Here is a 20,056-nt window from a genome sequence, read left to right on the forward strand (position 1 = left end):
TAAATACCACAGGCAAAAAACCACAGGCCAGTTACTAATTACAGTCTTTGCAAAATCTGGGGGGGTCTGATAGAAATGCCATTTGTAGACAAATAAAATGTCATTGACATAAATCAGTGTATAGTCACATAACTTCAGCTAACAAACCAGCTATTGTGTCCTGCAGAGACAGACTAAATTACTTCAACAAACCCTTTGATTCAATGGAAGAAAATCCAGAAGGATTCAGCCCATTTGAGGTCTCAGTCACCCTCCAAAAGTGCCTATTTCCACCTTTTAATCCAGTGTCTACAGGAAGAGTCTTTCATTTGAGGTGACTGAGTTGGATGCCTGAAGTCATGAGGGCTGGAAACGAGCCTGAGCATCCAGGTAATCCCTCCTTACTGTTAATCCAAAGTTAATTTGCCATGAGCTGTGCTTTGGAAGTGCTGTTAATACAGCTGCTCTTCTGGGCTGTTTGTTCAGGTTTATTTAGACAGGAGCACAGATGATTTTACTTTAAGTTTGATGTAGTGTTGTCTTGAGTTTTACTACAATTTAACACTCACACTTTTCTAAGAGCATGACAGACATTTCCTTTACCTGTTCTTTGACTGGAGTGTTGACATTTGATAGACACTGCTGGCAGACAGCCAGGAAGGATTTCACAGTTTTCCTCAATACCAACAAGTCCTCCTGGAATAAAGATTAAAAAAGAAAATATATAAAAATTAACAAGAGGTTTCTAGGAGGAAGCAAAATAAAGAAATGGTGATGATTTCATACATTCAACAAGCAGCTGTGAAAGAAATAAGCTATTCAAAGAGAACACACACACAAACAGTTCCTTGGTTTTACGGTGATGATGAACCAATCACTGAGAAGAAAACCAGAACCCCAAATTAAATGAAATGAGATGAATTCACAGCAGGATGGCTGGCCCATGCTCTGCAGACCTCCCCCCAGGACAGCTCTATCAGCTTCCACATGAAGAGAGAACGTCCTGCAGAACAACTTCCAAGCAACTGTGAAGAGCCTACATAATGCACATGCAGTGTTTTCCCTGCTGTAATGTTTTACTGACGCTGCCTGTTCAGCCCATGTGTCTCAGTTCTGGTTTTAGCTTTTCTTATGCTTCCTGCCACGAGCTCTCGTTGTCCTGTGTTTACTGCAGAGCCTTTTTGTGCTCCATCTGTTCTCCCTGTGCTGGCTCACAGCACGAGGTAGGACTGCCAGCGTGCCCGAGCACCCGGAGTGTTCCCAAAGCCCTGAACCTCTCCCCATTTCCAGTGGAGTGAGTGGGATTTGCTGATATGGACACTGAAGGTCTGTGCACTCCTCACCTTCCTGTTCCTGAGCAGTTTTTCTCTGATGATGCAGCCATGGCTCCTGGTGCCACTGTGCCTTTACAGAATCTGTAACACAGCTCTGCTCTGTTCTAATCCACAACTTGCCACTAATCACCCCTCTTTTATCCTGGATATAAGCCTTCCATCTGGCAGCATTAAGATGCCTCTTTTTTAAAATTCTAAATTGTATTTTGTTCACCAGTTGATCTATATCACCCCCATTTTCAGTGCCTTCCCAGATGACTGATAAAAATGACCCCTTTTTCAGCAGAGAGCAGATCTCTCCTGGAATGCATCAGAAACGATTCCACTGTGTGAGCCTTGCTCACCTACACATTTTCTTTAATATATGGATCAGTTTTGAGCCATTGAATATGAGTTAGATTAAATCCAAGCATGCACCTGAAATGCAATGTGGTATTAATGTCTTACAGACACTGGTGTTCCAATTGGTTTTCTTCTCAGTCAAAACTGCCATCTTCTCAACAACAAATTGATGTGCTTCTCCCAATCCTAGCTCTTGGCCCTTCAGCCTTGTACCAACTGTGCTTTCTATCTCCCACTTCAAGATTCTACCTAGGACTGATGCCAGGCTTATCAGTTCACTGTTACACAATCACCTGATTTACTCCTTTAAACACTGGGATTACAATCACTTTCATGATTTCTGCTTTCTATCACAATTACCTTCCCTTTAGATGTTCATGAATTCAACGGAGAAACTAAAACCTGTGAAAATGCCCACCTACAGGTTAAAAAGGGAATGAGTGTGTCTCCCATTTTTCTCTCTGTCAAAGTGACTAACAGACAGGTACACAGTATTTATTACCCTCTCTCCTGACAGCACAGCATGATACAGATTCATGTTGAAAAGTTACAGACAGCAGGAGAAAGCCCAACTGAACAGTGCAACGGAGCCATCTGGAACTCTTGTGAGCTTGGAGAAAACCCCAGACTACTGCAGAGTGGGGATTTTTTTCAACAGAGAAAATGGGAAGAGAAAAATGAATTAGATTTCCAAGTCTTTGAGCATTCTGGGGTGCACAGCCCAGGCTCTCAGAAAAGCTGATATGAAACCATTTTACCATCCTGTTGGCTGTTAGACAAAACCACAGGGTCACAACTCTGCAATTTAACTGCTCCATGGCAGGAAGAAGAACAAGCTGCTGAGAGCAAGGACTGGAGGCTGTGCCACCACCCAAACCCAAACCAGAGGGCTCAAAAGACCCATGTGTACAATTCCACAGCTACTTCTAGCTTTAAATTAAAGCTTGTTTTTTTCCACTGAAGTAATTTTAAAACGCTGTGCATTTGCTATGTTCACCTCCCAAACCCCATCCTCTTCTCCCTAAGTGCTCACTGCTTTTTCTCTAAAGCACTTATTATTTGCAGTATTAACTTCAACTTCACAGTGTTGAAGAGCCCTCAGCTTCTAACCTGACTGTGGAACATGGTCCAACCTTTTGCACCTTTTGACTCTTTTCTTCCCTTCAGCTTTTTGTGCTCTCTGTCATCTTGCCCACATAAATATGAAGTCACCACGTTGTTCTTTAAATCCCTTTTTAAATCCCCTCCTCTCCTAAGTCCTCTGCCCACTAATCACACTCTAATAGCCCTGCATTTGCCTGCTCTGGCTGCTGCTCACTCACAACTGGCTGACCTCTGTCTTGCCTCTCAATGTTTGCTCTATTCATGCTTTGTTTTTACTGTTCTAAGTTTTAGGACCCTATTTTTCTGCAAATATTTCCTTCTCAGTACACACACATACAGTGCACAGTACAATGTCCTGGGCACCTGGGACATGGCTGAAGGAATCCAGATGGAAACAAGTGTATGTTCTAATCCCCAAGTCTCCTCAGGACTCTACTTGCTCCCCCAGACTGACAGATGGGAGAACTCCAGGGGAGGAATTACCAGTTTCCTTTGGAAGCACCCTCAAACCCCTTTTCACCTGAGGAAGAGTTTTCCTCCAGGCTACAACAGGCTGCTCCCACAGGCTATGGAGGATAAGCCATCTCCCCCCAGTACAGTGCTGGTTACCCCAAAGAGCAGCAGTTTGCACCGACAGCCTGCATGGCCTCAGCCTCCTCTGAACGTGGACAGAGGGAGACCAAAGGTTAAAGCATCAGACTGGGGATATTTCAAGGCTTACACATTTCATCCTTATCTGCTGCAACCTTCCTTTCAGTAATCAATTCAGATTTTAGACACCAAGGTGACTCCACAGGACACCCTCTTCTCCACAGGCTAGCTTGAAAAAGTGTTTTAAAGTAACACTGCCCCAACTCTCTGCTGTATTTAACTGGTGAAATCTTTGTTATTGGGCAGAGAATTTGGACTTCCTTAACAATTCAAATAATCATTAATTATCACCCTTCTGCTAAAATGTCTTTGATACATTTTTATGCTGACATCACTCCCTTTAGCTCTGTTTACAAATGACACTGCACAGTGAGGGGCAACCTGCAGAGCACCCTCCTGGTAACAGCCTGGACAAACAGGAGCTCTTTGTGTCTCAGGGAGGGGACTTCAGTAACCTGTGACCAGCTGAAGGGCAGTCTGGAATTCGTAGGTGCTCATTAACATTACAGAAGTGTCCAATATTCACTCCTGTATTCTGTAGAGCTGACAGTTAGCATGGAGATGTGCTGCACTGGCTCTAGGTCAATTATGTGCTGTTAATAAATCAGTGAACTGACTTGATCCCAATTTGATTTAAACCACAAGGGTTGAGCTTTTCCCTGCCACAAACATGGAAGCTCCAACCCAACACACCTGGTTCAGGCAGGGAACCATGATCCAGAACATGCTCAACATCTGTAATGTGAGGTATCCCTCGTGCAGCAATTCATGTGCCCTGCCTTGGGCACCATGCCCAGGACTGCTCCCAAACAAGGGCACTTCTCTCAGGACAGGGCTGTATTTTTGAAGAACCATCTGAACACCAGACAAAAAATAACTTCATTCCAAAATGACTCTGTTCCCAGTGCATGCTTCTGGTTGTCAAGTATGACTCCACCACAGAATCAATACAAGATACAAGAATTACCAAGCAATCCTGAACTGTAGCCAAAGAATTCACTCTGAAGGAAATCTTACCAGAATTCCCCATCCCACCTGCAAACTCCCTGCAATAAAAGGTACACCTGGATGGATGCAGAGCACACCCAAATAACAAATGTGAGACTTTCCAAGATACTCGTACTTGTTTCCACCTTTTATTCCCATACTTACAACTCCAAAGTGTTCATAAAACTCACCCAGTGCATTGACTGCCTAAATGGGACCTAACGAGGTGAAACAGAGCAGCTACTACTGCCAGAATGAAGTCACATAAATGACCCAGCTGGCAGCAGATGGACATTTCTTACTAATCAATTTCTCCATCTCTGATCTCTCAGCCTGGTTGTTCAAGGGAAAGCTAAAAAATCATCTTTGAAACATGAGCCTGGGAACAAAAATTCATAAATCTATGGGATACAGACAAACAAAGACTTAAGATTAATTTTATGACATATTATAAATTCTCTTCTCTCCACTTCCATCTTTTATCTTCCTTCCTTCCTTCCCCACTAATCCTCCTCCTAACTCTCGTACTGCCTCTCCTTTCTGTGCTCTCTCTCACCCCCTGTAGGTACCAACGACCTTTTCCCTCCCAGTCAGAGAGTTTACCTGCTTTGTATCTAAATAGAAACCAAGCAATTGCTCTCAGCTTGTCTTTTGCTTTGTAATCTTCTGCTTTTATCTCAAACCTGAAAGGCCTATGAGTCCAAAAGCCTCCCTATGTTTTACAGCTATATCCATTGGTCTACTAAAGATGCCACTTGAGCCTACACACCATCTATCACCCCTCTCTGCCCTGAGATCATTATAGATACAGCAAAGTAGCCCTAGAAACCTGCATGGACCTACATGTTAAACTGCTGTGCCAGAAATGCTCCTGTAAAAGCCTGAATACTTCCAAAAAATACCCATGAAATACACTATTTTTCATTCTGAGGTGCCTGTGTTGATGCCTTTGTCTACCTACGCCTTGTAAGCAATGCCTTTTAATGTCTACCCATTTCCAAGCCTAAACAATGACTTAGAAACCAGCCAAGGGCAAAATGATTTCCCAATGGATGAAATGCTAGATACACTGCAGATTAGATCTATTTTCACAGTGAACAAACTAGAGTGGAAAGTTTGATAGCAAAGTGCTCCAGCCACAGCAGGTCTGTGGTTGTCTCTTTACCCTCAGCTGAGGCTGCTGCCAGGGCTTCCCTGGAACTAAGCATGCACAAAACTCATTATTTTGTAGAGGCTGGGGTGGAATCCCAAACAACAAATTGCTAAGAGTTCTCTAGGTGACAGTAATTATGATTTTCATGGGGCAAGGCTTGTATTTGGCATGGCCATTCTGGAGCGACCCTTCAGAGTTCTTTTCCTTTCCACTGCTATGAACTACATTATGTTTAACATGAATCACAACAGGATTAGAAATACAGGAGAGATCAAAGCTATTCTGCATTCACCTCAGAAAAAGACATCTCATGCAAATGCATCCTATTTTGAAAAAGTAGGCAAAGCCATACAGTTGCACTAAGCTTGTCCACAAGAAAATCTCAGGCTGAAATAAATAAAGGTTTTTTTCTCTTTCAGTTTAACTAGGCCATCATGGTCATGTTGTAACAGCAGGCACGTGAATGCTTGGGCACCAAAATGCAAAGTTTGTACCACGCTCCATGCAGAGAGAGGCTGTATGTTAATCCCCAGCTGGAGGTTATGGTTAAATACATTTCTTTTGCTGTAACTGAGACACAAGAAAACATCAAACTTTTCCCCAGCAATGCTGACAGCTATCCCTGCACCACCTGAGCTCTACTGCAGCAACTTACTCTATTTTGTTCCAAAAAGTGGAGAAATGCAGTGAAGGGCGATGAGAATCTTCCCAACGCTCCTCTGGGCATCTGCCCCCAGGGCAGGCAGCAGGACAGCACTGCTGGAGTCCTCAGGAGAAGGTGAGAACCCCAGCAATGCCCAGCAGCCCAGAGCAGGTGGGAAAACTGAATTAAAGGGGTTGCAGACAGTGCCCAGGTGCTCTGAGCACCAGGTTCCACCAGCCCCAGCAGCCCGGCTCTCCTCGCTGGGGGCAGATCGGCGCAAGCAGCACCCTCAGTCTGTGCTCTGAGGTGCCTCCTGCACCTCCTTCCAGGAACTCAGCCTCTCCTGTCACAGGGCCACTCCTCCCTGAGGAGAACAGTGCTGCCAGCAGAGGACTTGAGATGCTTTCCTGTGATCAGATTCTGCATTCATTTAAAACAAACGGGATGGATTCAGTTTTCTGAGTTCCAAGATGCAGTATTGTACACTACCAGCATGCTAATGAGAAAGAGGCTGAGAGGGGGAAATGGGAACAAAAGCCAGAATAAAGAATAACGATTATTCCTTTGTTTCTAGTAGCTATTTTTAAATGTTAATGTCAGTATTCAAAACAACTCAGAGAACTTACTTTGTATTTTTATCACTTTTCTATGCATAAAATGCTTATTTGAGTAGCACTTCAGTACAACATCTTTTTCTTTTTGATGCTGATGGGGAAGTACAATTATTACTTCAGTTTTCATACCATTTTAATTTGATGTGTTACTTTTGAAAAAGCTCTGAAAAAACAGGATGTTGGCCTCTGACTGAGAAAATGGCTAAGGAAAGGTTCTGGAAAAGCCACATGTCACCTGGTCCTGACTGCATTATACTTTGTGTGCATTTGCTTTTTATTAGCAGTCATTACTGCCAGTGCCCTGCCATTTCCATTGCAACATGAAAGGTGTAATTAGAGGATAAGCAAGGTAGCTACACATAAAGATTAAGCTATCTGTGGTCTGCAGATCAACAGTATTGCTCACAACTGTTCATGTCAACATTCCTTATCAGCCGTGCAAACTGCAGTACTCACAATAAAGTGCATTAATTATCCTCAGCAATAAAAATATAACAACCAGCTGCTATAAAATCCTGATAAAGACTATTTGCATTGCTTAGACATACACATGGTGTTAAACAGATCCTGAAATAGGGAACAAATCCGAACATCAACATTTTATGTTTTATAAATGACAACAAACGATGGCAAGAGTGGAAGTTACAAAGAAACCAGGTGTAACACCTTTTTTAGGCAAGTTGTGTTCTGTCAGTAAAATCTGTATGATCAAATGGCCACTTACTTTGGAAGGGGAGCCCTCAGTGATTTTCACCAGCTGCCAGAGAATAGAGTAGTGGGAACACTGCAGTGCCTGGACAACGATCTGTAACACAAGAACACACAGAATCCCAGCACGCTGCAAGCAGCAGGCACAGCAGGAAGTGTATGGAAACTCTGTCATGCATTTTGTGGTGAAAAGACAGGAGCAGCTCTTAGGTAGCACTTTTTGTTTTCAAGGGTATCATGTTCTTCCTTGGTTGGTTTGGTGTTACAAGAAATCAGCCTACTAGAGGTGAAAGAATACTGTGTAAGTGCTGGGAAACACCAGAAAACTGCACTGGGGTACAGCAAGAGGGGATGTCACAGTGTGACAGAAGTACAACCCAGCACCTACATCTCTCAGGTCAAAAGCCACTGTTTAAATACCTCTAAACCTGGCTTCACTATTAAACAGCCTGGAAATCTGTTCCACTGCCAAATGAACATGTAGCCCAATTGCTAAAAAAGGGGAGAAAATACAGCTTGTCCCATGGAGAAGACTGGGGTCATATCCAGGGTGCCCAGAAAAACATCCATGGTGCCTAGTGAACAGTTCAAACCCAGACTGGGTGCTACAGCTGCCAAACTCCTCAGGGTGGCCTGCAGGAAGAAATACTGAGCAGAGCTCAGATTTCAGGACCTTTCCCCAAAGATCTTACAGAGGCATTTGGAGACCCCCACACTGTCAGACCCAGAAACTGAGGATGGTTGGCAGCTGCATGGACAGGTTTTATCTGCCCTGTTCCTCCAGGCAGCACAACTCCAGCATGAAGCAGCAACTGCAGAGAGAGCAGAAGATCCCAGAGCTCAAAGCCAGGACTTTCACACGCTGTGTGGCAATGCCTCCTCTTAGGGCTCTTTCTACAAAATTCTTATTCAGAATTTAATGAGAATTTCTTTTTTCTAAATAAAGCTGAGTTAGAATTAACAACTGAGTTCTAACTGAAACCAAATCAAAACCTAAAATGTGTTTAAATGCTGAAGTAGGAATTCTGCAGTTTAAAAGGAATCATGGGAGAATATGAGATGGTTCCTGTGCTCATCCATAAGAAACAGAAACTGAACTCTGAGGGAACAAAGTCCAAGATGTGATCACTAAAAGAACTCCACTAGGATGTTCTAATTTCCTGGTTTTCATAAGCTTCCATCTTACCTTCAATGCACAACCGTCATTTGTGATGATTCTAATTGCAGCCAAGGCTTACAATGTTGGGTTCAGTGTAAACATGAGGACTGATGCACTGCTTTTCAGAGCCAGGAACATTAGCTATTCCCAACTTCAGAGATGACAAAGGTGAGGGAAGTAGATCAAAAATCACAGAATCCAAGGTTTTCCACCTCCTACACAGCCCTTGACTCCACTGTAAATTTCATTCCAAACTCTGTTTTTCCTACATCACTGAAGGGCTCTGAACTTTGGAACTTCTGGACAATCAGACTCTTTAGAACCTCAGACACCCCAGGGATGCAGTGCAGCTGTTGTTAAGGGTACCTGTTCTGGCATAGCTCCGTGTTCAATTCCAGTTCTCAGCAATCTGTAGCAGTTACTGAACAGATCCCATTTGGTGAGATCATGAGCACTGGAACGAGAGGAAATAAAGAGGGATTAGCTGTGTTCCTCAGAACCCCCAGCCCAGAGAGCTTTGGTGGTTTGTACAGATGACTGAGCAGCTGCACAGCAGCTCACTCCACGCTAAAATGAGGCTTTCTGATAACCCAGGAAAAATGTTTTACCACATGGGACTTTGGTAGGGAGAAGATAAACTCTCTCCATACCATACACCTATAAAGGCTACTTAAGTGTGGCTGCTCCTTCTCTCTCGAAGTTAACTTTCCTCTTTTGGAAACATTGACAGAACTCCAGAAAACCATTCCCTGGCATTGCAGCAGAAACTACAGCCAAACTCTAGCAATATCTACTGAATAAAAATGGCTTTAAGCAAAATAAAACTGTGTAATTTTCTACTGTATTTGAAAAATAATACACATTACCACTAGATATTAAATATCCTGAATATCTGAAGTGAGACAATATGATAACACATGGACATGAGATAGAGATGGTGGCTGCCACTCCACTCACTGTTCCACATTTCAGTTGCACCAACCTGATTTCACCAGTGAGAGGAATAAAAATGACATTAGGAACAAATGCTCTACAGCCTTACAGACCTCAACAGCTCATGAAAAGGCTTTTTAATAGAGAAATGAGAAATACAGAAGAAACTGAAAAACATCAGGCTGCCTGAAAGACAAAGAAACTCTCTCAGCAAGCAAATTTAAGTTTAAAACATTTTTCTGCAGCGGAAATAAACTGAGATAATTTGAAACAGTTATGTGTCTATAAAAGAGCAAGCCAGCTCAGAATAATCAGAAACTTGCTGATTAAAATACTCACCTGGAAGAAGGGATACTGAGACTGAATTGGGAGTCTCAATTGGATGCAGCAGCCTCTTGCATCTGACTCATCCCAGCCCCTGGATCACCCAGCCAAGGTCACTCCTCCCACCTGCTGTGCCTGCCCTGGGTTAAATCATTAACTGCCCTGCTCAGCCAGAAGGAATAACTCTCCAGTTCCAAAAGGGACAGAGGCTGAACTCAGGACTGGGAATGCCCAGGTCCTGTTGGAAGGCCTGCCATGAAACACCTCCCACGTGGAGCGTGTTAGCCCTGGAAAATGTCACTGGTAAGAGCTTCACAGAAAACATAACCATCAGAGTGCACTGAGCACTCCAGGGCTGTGCCATTAAAGCCAAGGTGCACCTTGACTTCCAGTTCAGATCCACAAACAGAAGAATAGGAAAACTTAAAAAAAAATATTGCAACTAAAAATGTAAAAAGTGTAAAAGTATTTCACAGACTTAGATGGTCTTTGAAGTACTAAAATAAAATGTTTCATAGATAAATTAGAGGCTGCCAGAGAGCTGCCCCTGACTGGTGATATTAAGCATAGAGATGCTGCTTCAATAAACCACAAGGTTGCCAGCGAGGCAGAGTGGTACCTCCTTAATTACAGCACTGTAATTAAAGCAGTAAAGTCTCCTTGGTGTGCAGAGGCAGATATCAGCACAGATTATCCTACAGAGAATATGAAAGGAAAAACTGTCTCATTCCTGCCTTTTCAGATCAGAAATTCCCCATCAGGCAGCCGGCACAGGGGCCATGCCCCCACAGCTGGGGACACTCAGCTCCCTGCCCTCAGCCTGCCCTTACAGCTGAGCTCAGGAAGGGCTCAATTCTAACTCTGTACAAGTTACACACAGCTTTTCAATAGAAAATTCCTTAAAGCAGAGCCTCCACATTACAGTTCGGCATATTCTGGTACCTCTTAATCTCTTTTGAGCTGCTTAGCCACCAAAACCGTAGTTAGAAAGGTACCTTGAGCACCACACAATTCTCCACAGAGGTTCAGATTGACAGAGATGCTCCCAGGAGGAAAATTCACACAACACAGAATTTCCCCTTAGTTCCTTCGATGTCAGATTCTTCATGGATTACAGAAAATAAGCCCCAATATTTCATCCAAGGTTTCTTTTAATCCTTATGGGCAGTCCTGTCTGCTGGGGCACATTTCTGCCAGACAAGAGGCAGGTGAGGTAAAGGTACCAGTTTCACAGTGTTTCTCAAAAGTGTAGCAAAAAGCAGCTTAGAAAAGTTTCTTTTCCAAGAGGTGACCCTTCCACCCACCAAACTGCTTCACTTCTTCAAGAGGCACAAAGAGAGGGAAGCTGTGCCTTCTGATACAGTCTAACTGATATCAGTAGCTGTGCTACTGGTACAGTCTAATTTCTCTAATGAGGTTTCATTTATCATCGATATAACAAACTTCTGAGTAACTCAGTCTGAGTGATGCACTGGAAAAAATGTTAAGCAAAGAGTTTCTCTAAGAGGAAGAGATGATGTGATGATGTGACCATGAATTTAGCTGTCTGGGAAGTGTCCTGACTGATCACACTGACCCTGATATGCACTGGTTTTATCTGAGAGTTATGATAGTCCCTGTGGGTTTGTGGAGTCAGTGTGGAGGTGGGAAGGAAGCAAATGTTGTATCATATCTGAGGACTAGTGGACAGTGATTCCAATGCTCCTGGTTTCTAAATGGGAAACAATGTCCTCCATGGAAGGCAGAAGCAACAGGCACACCCAAGGGAATGGAGGGGATGCTTGGGATGCGTCTTGCATTGGATTTACTGAAGGAAATAAATAGAAGATGCTGAGATTTTGCAGCATACAAACTGCTACAGCACTGATGTGTCATGTGTGAAAGTTAAATTGAATTACAATGGAGTCAATACAGAAAAAATCACCTCCATGTACTTAAATGCTACGAGTATCTGTGAGATTCTGGCAAAAAATACCCCAAGTGGATACTTGAGGAGTTCCACTCAGATCTCAAGAAAATGTATTATTGTACTCTGAAAATGTGGAAGGAAACTTTATAATGATGAATTTAATTTGTATTGATACACTGATATCCCTGTTTTGATGAATCAAAAAGTGTGCTGTGAGCCCTCTGCTGTCATGGCCCTCTCAGAAAGAGGATTAGCTCAGGCTTGGGAAATCCCAGTATAGAAGCCTTTTGGTCTGGAAGGCTTTTCTCATAATCCCTTACACCCTGTATTTTCCACCTTGCTTTTTCTCAATGTATGAAGCAGCAGCAAGCACCAAGGGAAGAAAAGCATGGATAAGGTACATTTGGAGTTTCTCTCACTGGAAGAAGGCAGGGACTTGTTTCTTCCCAAGGCCCCAGCAACCATTTTATCAGTGCCTGTTAAGGAGATCTCCTGATTTAGTTTCTTTTGACTCCCAGGTGACAACAGACAATGACAAAGTCAGACCACAGCCACTGTGCTTTGAGACAGAACACTCCACGTGCATTTTGAATTGAAAATCCTGTCTCATAACTAAAGGTTCAACAGAAATTCTGGCTCACATGGTGTAGTTGTTTCCTACCACAGAGATCACATCACATGTAATATTCAAGACAGTAATGAAGATCTCATTACTTCTTTACATGCAAGCAGATATTAGAAATTCCTACTGAACTACAGTCAGAAATAACCAATCAGCTGAGAAATGATACATTAGCTGTTTTGCAGCTCTTCAGCTCTGATCCTTTGCTCTTTCCTGTTTTTTGAAGGTGAAAGTAGATGTCCCCGACCCCCAATTTGTGTGTTGTTCTACAAGGCTTCGTTATGGTCTGAATTAACTCTAGAGGCCTGGAACCTTGAAGGAAAAAATATATATGGGAGCCTCTCAGAAAAGCCTTAAGATTTGTGCTTCTCTCCTGGAGGTGAAGTAGAGCTTTGCCCAAGTCCCCTCAGGAAAGGCAGAAGTGGCTCCAGTGTGTTACCAGGGAGATTGCAAACTTAATTTGCACGTGTCAGCCTGCTGCACTATGGAAATTAGTAATGATTTAATGATCTGGGACTCTCCTTGAATGGCAACGAAGAGTAGAGATTGCAGAACCATTTCAGACAGTGATCCAGTGCAGGATTTGGGATAAGTGAAGTCTGAGCACAGACAGAGAAATGAAATCACAAAGCTGTGAAAAAACCCAGTTGTATAGAAGAGCTGGCAGGAGGAAGGTCCTCTCCCACATTGTGATAAGGAAGAAATTATTTGTGGCTCAGCCACCTGCACATGAAGCGTTCTCTCATGCAGACCAGGAGCAAATACTTCCTGCAGTTCATAGAGAGAAGATCAGGCCTTTGTGCTGTGCTCCAGAATTGACAGCTCCAGTGAAGCTCTCCAGGTTGCTCTGCATGTGCTGAGTGTGCCCGTAGGTCTGAGAGCAGCAGGAACCTGAAAAGCTGGTTTGTGCCTGGTGAGGAGATTCTGTGCAATCCACACAGGGAAACCTGGCCAACAATTCAACTGCAGGAAGAAAATGCATCTTCCAGGCTCTCACCATAAACTATTAATTATTATTATTGCTACTACTAATTAATTCTATAATTTTGAGGAGAAGTAGCTCAAAGGCATTGAGAAACAGCTTCTTGCAGACTCTCCTAAGCTGAGGTCCAAAGCACAGGTTTGTGGCAGGGAAGTGTCCCTTGTGCCCTGACTGTGCCACACAGGGGAGCAGGACCTGTAGTAACTTACTCATGGTTGAAGAGCACTGGGTGCAAGGGAGGGGGTTCTACTTGCAAATCCCATCTGCAAAGGTCATGGCACGAACTGAGCAAGGACCCAGCTCAACTCAAACAGTTCTACTGACAAACACCACCACTCATTCCTCCATCTCCAGATTTCAGGCCATGTGTTTTCTCATTTCCCCACACCTGACACTGCTGATACTTGCTGAAAGGATAAAATTAACATCACAAATTTGTGAGGGAAAACACTGCCTACTTGTGAAAAGAGGTCAGCCTCTTCAGTGTGGAGAGCACGTTGTATATGTCATCATCATCAGCTTCTTCTCCCTGCAAAGGAAAGGCAATCCATGAGGAGAGCCCAGCAGCTCAGCCCAGTACATTCCTGCACAGGCAGGAGCAGCTTCTTAGGGGTTTATGCTGCTATCAAAACTGTCTCCAAATTTTCCAGTGACTTTTATGTAGATTCCATAATATTTAAGTAACCACTGCACAGCACTAAAAAATAAGCAAGATCATCTGACCATATTCAGCATTATCACTGTGTTAATATCCAAACCAGCATCCTCTAGCAGAAGAAATCATTCCCAAGACCAAAATCTGAGTTCTACCTTATTTTACAAAAAGGACTGAACCATCAGCTTTAATCATCAGCTGATGAACATGCTACAACACAATTTTAGTATTTTCTGCAAACTAAACAGCAATTTCCCTTAGGGAATCAATTGAAAATAAGGTATTTCCAACCCTACGTTTCCCAGCAGTTTTCTAAAATAAGAAACCCACTTGCAACAATTCTTCTTCTCCATTTCATTTTGGTAATTTCTTTTCCATCTAAAAGCCTAACAATTAAGACATCTTCCTGCCTTCAGATGCAATTGTCAATCAATGTTTCTCCCATTATCAGCCCAGTGAGAAGCCATAAAGCAGTGGGATATTTGCTTGGGTACCAGCATGCAAATTTTTAAATTTAAAATGTCTTTAAAATGATGAAATAGACTTAATAAAATTAATTATTCAAACAAGTATCACTTAAAAAAGAGTATCACAAAGGCCATAATTTTAAATCCTTGCTACTGCTGTTCTTTCTTGTCTTCTACTTTTGTCTTGGTTCTGTCTCCAGATCTCTGTGTCCCACGTCTCACCTATGCACTTGCTTTTCCTTAGAGATCTAAGGCTCTTAATTCATTTCTCAGATGCCTTTCAGACAGAGTGTTTCTCTGAAAGCCTCTCCCCTGCTCTCCTGGCAGTGAACACCCCCAGGATCATGAGGCCTCGCTGGCCTTGTGGTGTGAAGGAAGGGGACCCCTCAGAGCAGCCCGGGGTCCCTCAGGAGCCCCAGGGCATCCTTTAGGGCTTTCTGCACTGGAGCACAAAGGGAGGCCACTGGCAAAGAGAGGGGAAGGGCAAAGGGGTGGGAATAAGCAGGTACTGGCTCCCTGATTCAGCAGCAGCCACAGAGCAGTTCTAAAGAAAAAACAAAATTAAGGAAAATTGCAGGAAAAACATTTTTCTCTCCTAGTCCATTTGTCCTGAGAAGACTCTTGGGAAGGCATTTATAAATCCCAGCACCTCAGTGCTCTCCTCTGTCTCCCCTTGGGTAAAGGCTGAGGCCAGAGGGACCTTTGGAGCAGGGCCAGGAGGGGCCAGGCCTCTAAAAGGCCACTATTCCCAGTGCTCAGCTGCTGGGCATCCATGGGGTGTGCACAACTCGGGTGGTTCTGAAGCTGGACCCTTGTGTGGCAGCCCAGCCTCAGCCCTTTTTGCTGCACAGGTCAGGTTTTGGTCCTATTGGCCAGAGGAGAGGAACTTCAGAAACCCAGGCTAAAGTGTAATGTGGCATTAGCTGGAAGGATTCCCTTGGCACACACAGGTGGGCAGAGATGGAGCACAAATTCTGGACTGTCTTTCCAGGTTCTGATCAGAAACTTATGAGGAAATACACCAAAAGTGGCAGCCAGGTAGACAGCAAGCTCTGTGTATTTTATGGAAGAATGCACAGTGGTGCCCCATCTCTGGGTTGTGTGCACATTTCTGCAGCTATACAAACATTTTAACTCACTCTGCAGCGTGACAAGGCACATTTACAGTGTGCCTGTATGTGGCATGCTACATAAAAATAGGAAAAAAAGGCAGATTTCCTTTCACATGCCATTCTAAATCAGGGACTTAGCTTAACTTTCTCTAAATGTACATCAAAAATTAAATGTATCTGCCACAGTGCAGTGCATGACTACAAGCAAAGAAAAAGATCTGTGCAGCTCTCATGTTATGTTTAAAAGGCATGAAAATTACAACAAATTAAGTAGTGCTACACCAAGTTAAATTGCTGCAAAGGAGGAAAAAATGAGTACGGTTTCTATTCTTATTTAATGTATTCTGTCTTATGCATTTTGAAGGATAAATTCTTACAACTAAATCCCAGGTACTTCCAGGTTTCAGACTTGTGTCTTTTACTCTTCCCAGGGCTCTTTTAATATGCCATTATACATATTTTGTTAAATCCTCTCTTCCATTCAAAACATAATCCAACCTTGATTTTGCTGCCTGCATATCCATTTGGGACTACTGGAATCACTACAAGCATTAATGTAAATGCAATTTCTTCTGCATTTTTCATCATCTTTCACCCATTCATCCACTTAATTTCTTATGTGGACTGTTTTAATACTCAACTAAATTTTCAGAAGCAGGATTGTCCCATAGTCTTGTTTTACACCATCAATGATTTGAAGGCTTAATGGCTACTGTAAGGGACTTTCCACAGGGAGAAGTGGCTCCAAATAATTATGAAATAGCTGCTGCTGCTCTACATCTTCAGATGGATAATTTCACAGCTTGCTAAGAATGTTTTTCTGTAGTCTATCCTAGCATATTTTAGGCAGTTAATTTCAACAGTTTTAAGAAAACAAACCTCCTGCAGTAGATCCTCCACAGAATGGTTGAATCGATCCACAAATTCATCAATAAGCTGGCTGTGGGCTATGTCAACTCTGTTCTGGATGGTGTATTCCTCACTGCAGAGGATGCTGTAGGTTTTGCTGCAGGCTTCCAGAACATCTGATTCCACATGCTTTTCCACAACAAACTTAATCTGCTTCAGTAAGGCATCCAGATGCTGCAGAGCAGAAAAGAACTTCAGCTTTCCCCTCACCGGGACAAAGGCGCTGAGCAAAGCCAGCACCAGAACTGCCAGAGCAGCGGTGGCACTGGGGACTGAACAGTGGGCACACCTGAGAGCAGCCACACTTCCTGCCCAAGGCACCATACCTTTTCCATCCTGCCTGTGCTGTAGATTTCCAGATCAAAGTACTGAGGGATCTGCAGGAGGTTTGCAACCTTCTCGGCGTCAGCGGAATACTGGAGCATCATGGAAACAAAACAAGCAACAGGGAAGTGAAAATAAACTCCTGCACTACAGAATGAGAAAGTTTAAAGACAGCTGTAAAACCCAGTGAAAGATTTATTTTGTTGGAAACTGTACCTTTGATAGCAGCATGGGAAGTGCAATAATGAAATGCTCAGTCAATTTATTTCTGTCGTCTATCTGAGTTTTTCTTTCTTTTGCTGTCAAGACCTGGAAGTGATCAAACATAACTACAGTAAATACAGTTTCTGCATATAGCATTCATTAACTTTCCTAAACGTTGTATTACAAACAAAAATCCATGCAAGTGTATTTTTAACAAATCAAAAGAGGAGGGAATAAAAAACTCAAAACACATTTGGGCTGAAGAGTGATTAAGTGGGAGGACTGTGTGTCCTAAGAAACTGATTGAAAAGGAAAATACCATATCACCCAGCATGACATTGTCTCCACACATCAGCATCTTTTTAGGATTGAAATTCAAATATAACCCAAGTCAGTGGAAGTTTTGCTATTGCTTCCAAGTGTACTGAGCTCTGGCTTTCACACATTAAACCAATGTTAATGTAAGACCTCAGGGCAAACTGAAGTATAATTAGGAAAACCAAAACCAAACCACACTGTAGCAGTGATTTTCATTAGCAGATTCATGGCCTCCTCTCTAAACTGGAATGGAATTCTCAATGAGAACGTACATCCAAGTTCACAGAGAGGTACTGAAGCACTAATGCTGTCAGAGCAAAACCCCCTTGAAACAGTGACCAGAGACACAATAGTCAAACCAGCATGCTTCATCAAAGCTTAATCTGGCTTCAGGAAAGGAAAGAATACTTTTGAAAACAAATAATGATAATAAAATACTCAAGTTAGCTAATGATTCACGTAGAGCCAATCAGCCATTCTGCACAGTAAGGGTTACAAGCTAAAGTCAGAGGAGAAACTATTTCACAAGAAGGTGAGTGCTTAATTAGAAATCTGCTCCTGTTTCAACTCAGAGAAGAAGCTGGAGGGATTGTGAGACAGGACAAATCTCCAGTGACAAGGCAGAGATCCCTGCAGTTACCATCCCACAGCTCATGGTGTAACTGAAAAGAAGCAAAAGCTAAGAGTCACCCCTACATGGCTCTGCAAGGGAGGAGGAGCAGCTGCACACAAGGCATGTGCTTGGGTGCCAGGAAGACACCACTTGCACAGTGCACAGTGCAGGGATGGCCCCAGAGCAGCCTCAGCCCCTGCACACCCACCAGGGCAGCACGAGCCAAGAATGCCAGCCCTGACAGCCCAGTTGTGTTCTGGGGACCAAATACTGCTGTTCCCTGGCACTGGGAATCGATCTGGGTCCCCAGCATGACTTCCAGGCTCTTCTGACCATCCTTCAAAAGGTGAAATTTGTTTTACTGATGTATTTTCTTTAGCTCCAAATACAGACATTGAAAACTTAAAGACTAAGCAATTTGCTGAACTTCAGTGAATGGAGCTGTAGATCTCTTGAGAAAGAGAAAATACCCAGAAAGTTAGTACTGACATTATTTGGTGCTCCAAACAGACAACACCAATGGGATTGCTTTTTTTTTTCAAATTTAAAGGTCACTTTGCCTGCTAGAAAGGTTTGCAGCTTGAGACTAAAAGGTTGTGCCTACAATACAGTTTTGGTAATAAAAGATGTGCTTGTATAAATTTGAGTAAGTGCTCTCATGGATTCCCTCCTCAGCCCTGAAATGTTTTAATAAATTAGGAAGTCCTAAGAACATGCCTTATAAATTACGGCACCTAAAGCATGTTTAAATTGATGGTTTCTTGGAGCTGTTCCTGCTGTTTCTGGACATGAGGCTAATCTGCTTTGGCACATAAAAATTAAGAAGTTAAGTAACTGCATTATTTTAGCAATAGTAAATGCCAAGACTGTCTCCAAATTTCATCTTTATTAAATCTGTGGCTTTCTTTAACGAACTAGTTATGATTATTTAGAATGGATGCTAACAGAACTACCATATGTTCATGTAGGTTTATTCCATTTTAGTCTATCCTAAATAATATGGGGACTACGAAAAATCAGGGGAATATGTCTGAGAAGCTGAGACTGCTTTGGAACATGGATGCTGTATTTATGGAGGATACAGCTGAAAGCCTGTTATTACCTGACCCTATGACTTATACTGAAGTGTTTAAAACTGCATGTCCAGCCTTAGGAATGGCCTTCCACTGGTGCTCCAACAGTTGCTATAAAATGAACTGAAGAGGCAATCAGACAGAATGTAAAGTTCTGAAATTCTTAGGGCACTCAGTGGATGGATGGATGAGGCCTAAAACCACAGACAGACTGGTCCCAGTCCCACCCCTCCTGCTCAAAGCAGAGCCAGCCCAGGGGTCACACTGGGAGGATCAGGGCTTTGTCCAGTCAGGTCTCAAAAACTGCCAAGCACGGAAAGGACACCCACTCCCAGTACCTGTTCCAGTGCTTAAACACCCTCACAATGAAGATCCTGTTGACTTTTCTGCAAATTTTATATCCATATTAGCAGCTCATTAGTTTCATGGAAGACAGTCAGAGGTAGTCTGCTCTGCTCCTATACCTTCCACTCTAATCTAGTTTTAATGTTAGGGGCTGGAGATGTGGGTACATTACAAATGTAAGGCAGGGGTATGATAAAAAAAGACTTTTATGCTGTAAATTTTTATTTCTTAACTTGGTAATGCAAACCCCAAAATCAAAGAGAAAACCAAACATGTCCAGAAAGAGAATTTCTAATATTTTTCTTAGAAGTCTTCAGATGAAACAGCAAACACCGATTAAAAAGCTCTACTGCAGAAGTGTCCCGAAGTGGTGTTACAAATATCTTCCATGCTCTGGTGACAGCCAGGCAGCTGCAGCCCCACTCACCCTCTTGCCGGTGCCCCTGCCCACGGGGGGGGGGGCCTCGGCAGCCTGTCGGATGGTGCACACCATGAGCTCGATCAGGGCGCTCTCCTGCCGGTCCGACATCGCTGCGGGGAGAACTGGGCATCACCGGGGGCAGCACAGAGCCACGGGACAGGGCTGGGAAGG

The 20,056-nt window shown here is 43.2% G+C and overlaps 1 protein-coding gene across 7 annotated transcripts in view; it reads right to left on the minus strand.

Annotated features, from left to right (window-relative positions):
- STAG1 (stromal antigen 1) overlaps window positions 1-20,056 on the minus strand; it is a 174,680-nt gene that overhangs the window by 19,884 nt on the left and 134,740 nt on the right. For all 7 annotated transcript variants that reach the window (XM_017729424.1, XM_017729423.1, XM_017729422.1 and 4 more), the window contains 8 exons: window positions 19,892-19,995; window positions 17,128-17,220; window positions 16,914-17,003; window positions 16,558-16,761; window positions 13,903-13,973; window positions 9,041-9,128; window positions 7,532-7,612; window positions 583-675 (listed from right to left, as the gene is read on the minus strand). In XM_017729424.1, coding sequence (XP_017584913.1) covers window positions 583-675; window positions 7,532-7,612; window positions 9,041-9,128; window positions 13,903-13,973; window positions 16,558-16,761; window positions 16,914-17,003; window positions 17,128-17,220; window positions 19,892-19,995 — 824 coding nt within the window. The remainder of the gene's footprint in view (window positions 1-582; window positions 676-7,531; window positions 7,613-9,040; window positions 9,129-13,902; window positions 13,974-16,557; window positions 16,762-16,913; window positions 17,004-17,127; window positions 17,221-19,891; window positions 19,996-20,056) is intronic.

This window comes from Corvus brachyrhynchos, unplaced genomic scaffold (genome assembly GCF_000691975.1).
Source record: "Corvus brachyrhynchos isolate BGI_N302 unplaced genomic scaffold, ASM69197v1 scaffold63, whole genome shotgun sequence".
Taxonomy (NCBI): Eukaryota; Metazoa; Chordata; class Aves; order Passeriformes; family Corvidae; genus Corvus; species Corvus brachyrhynchos.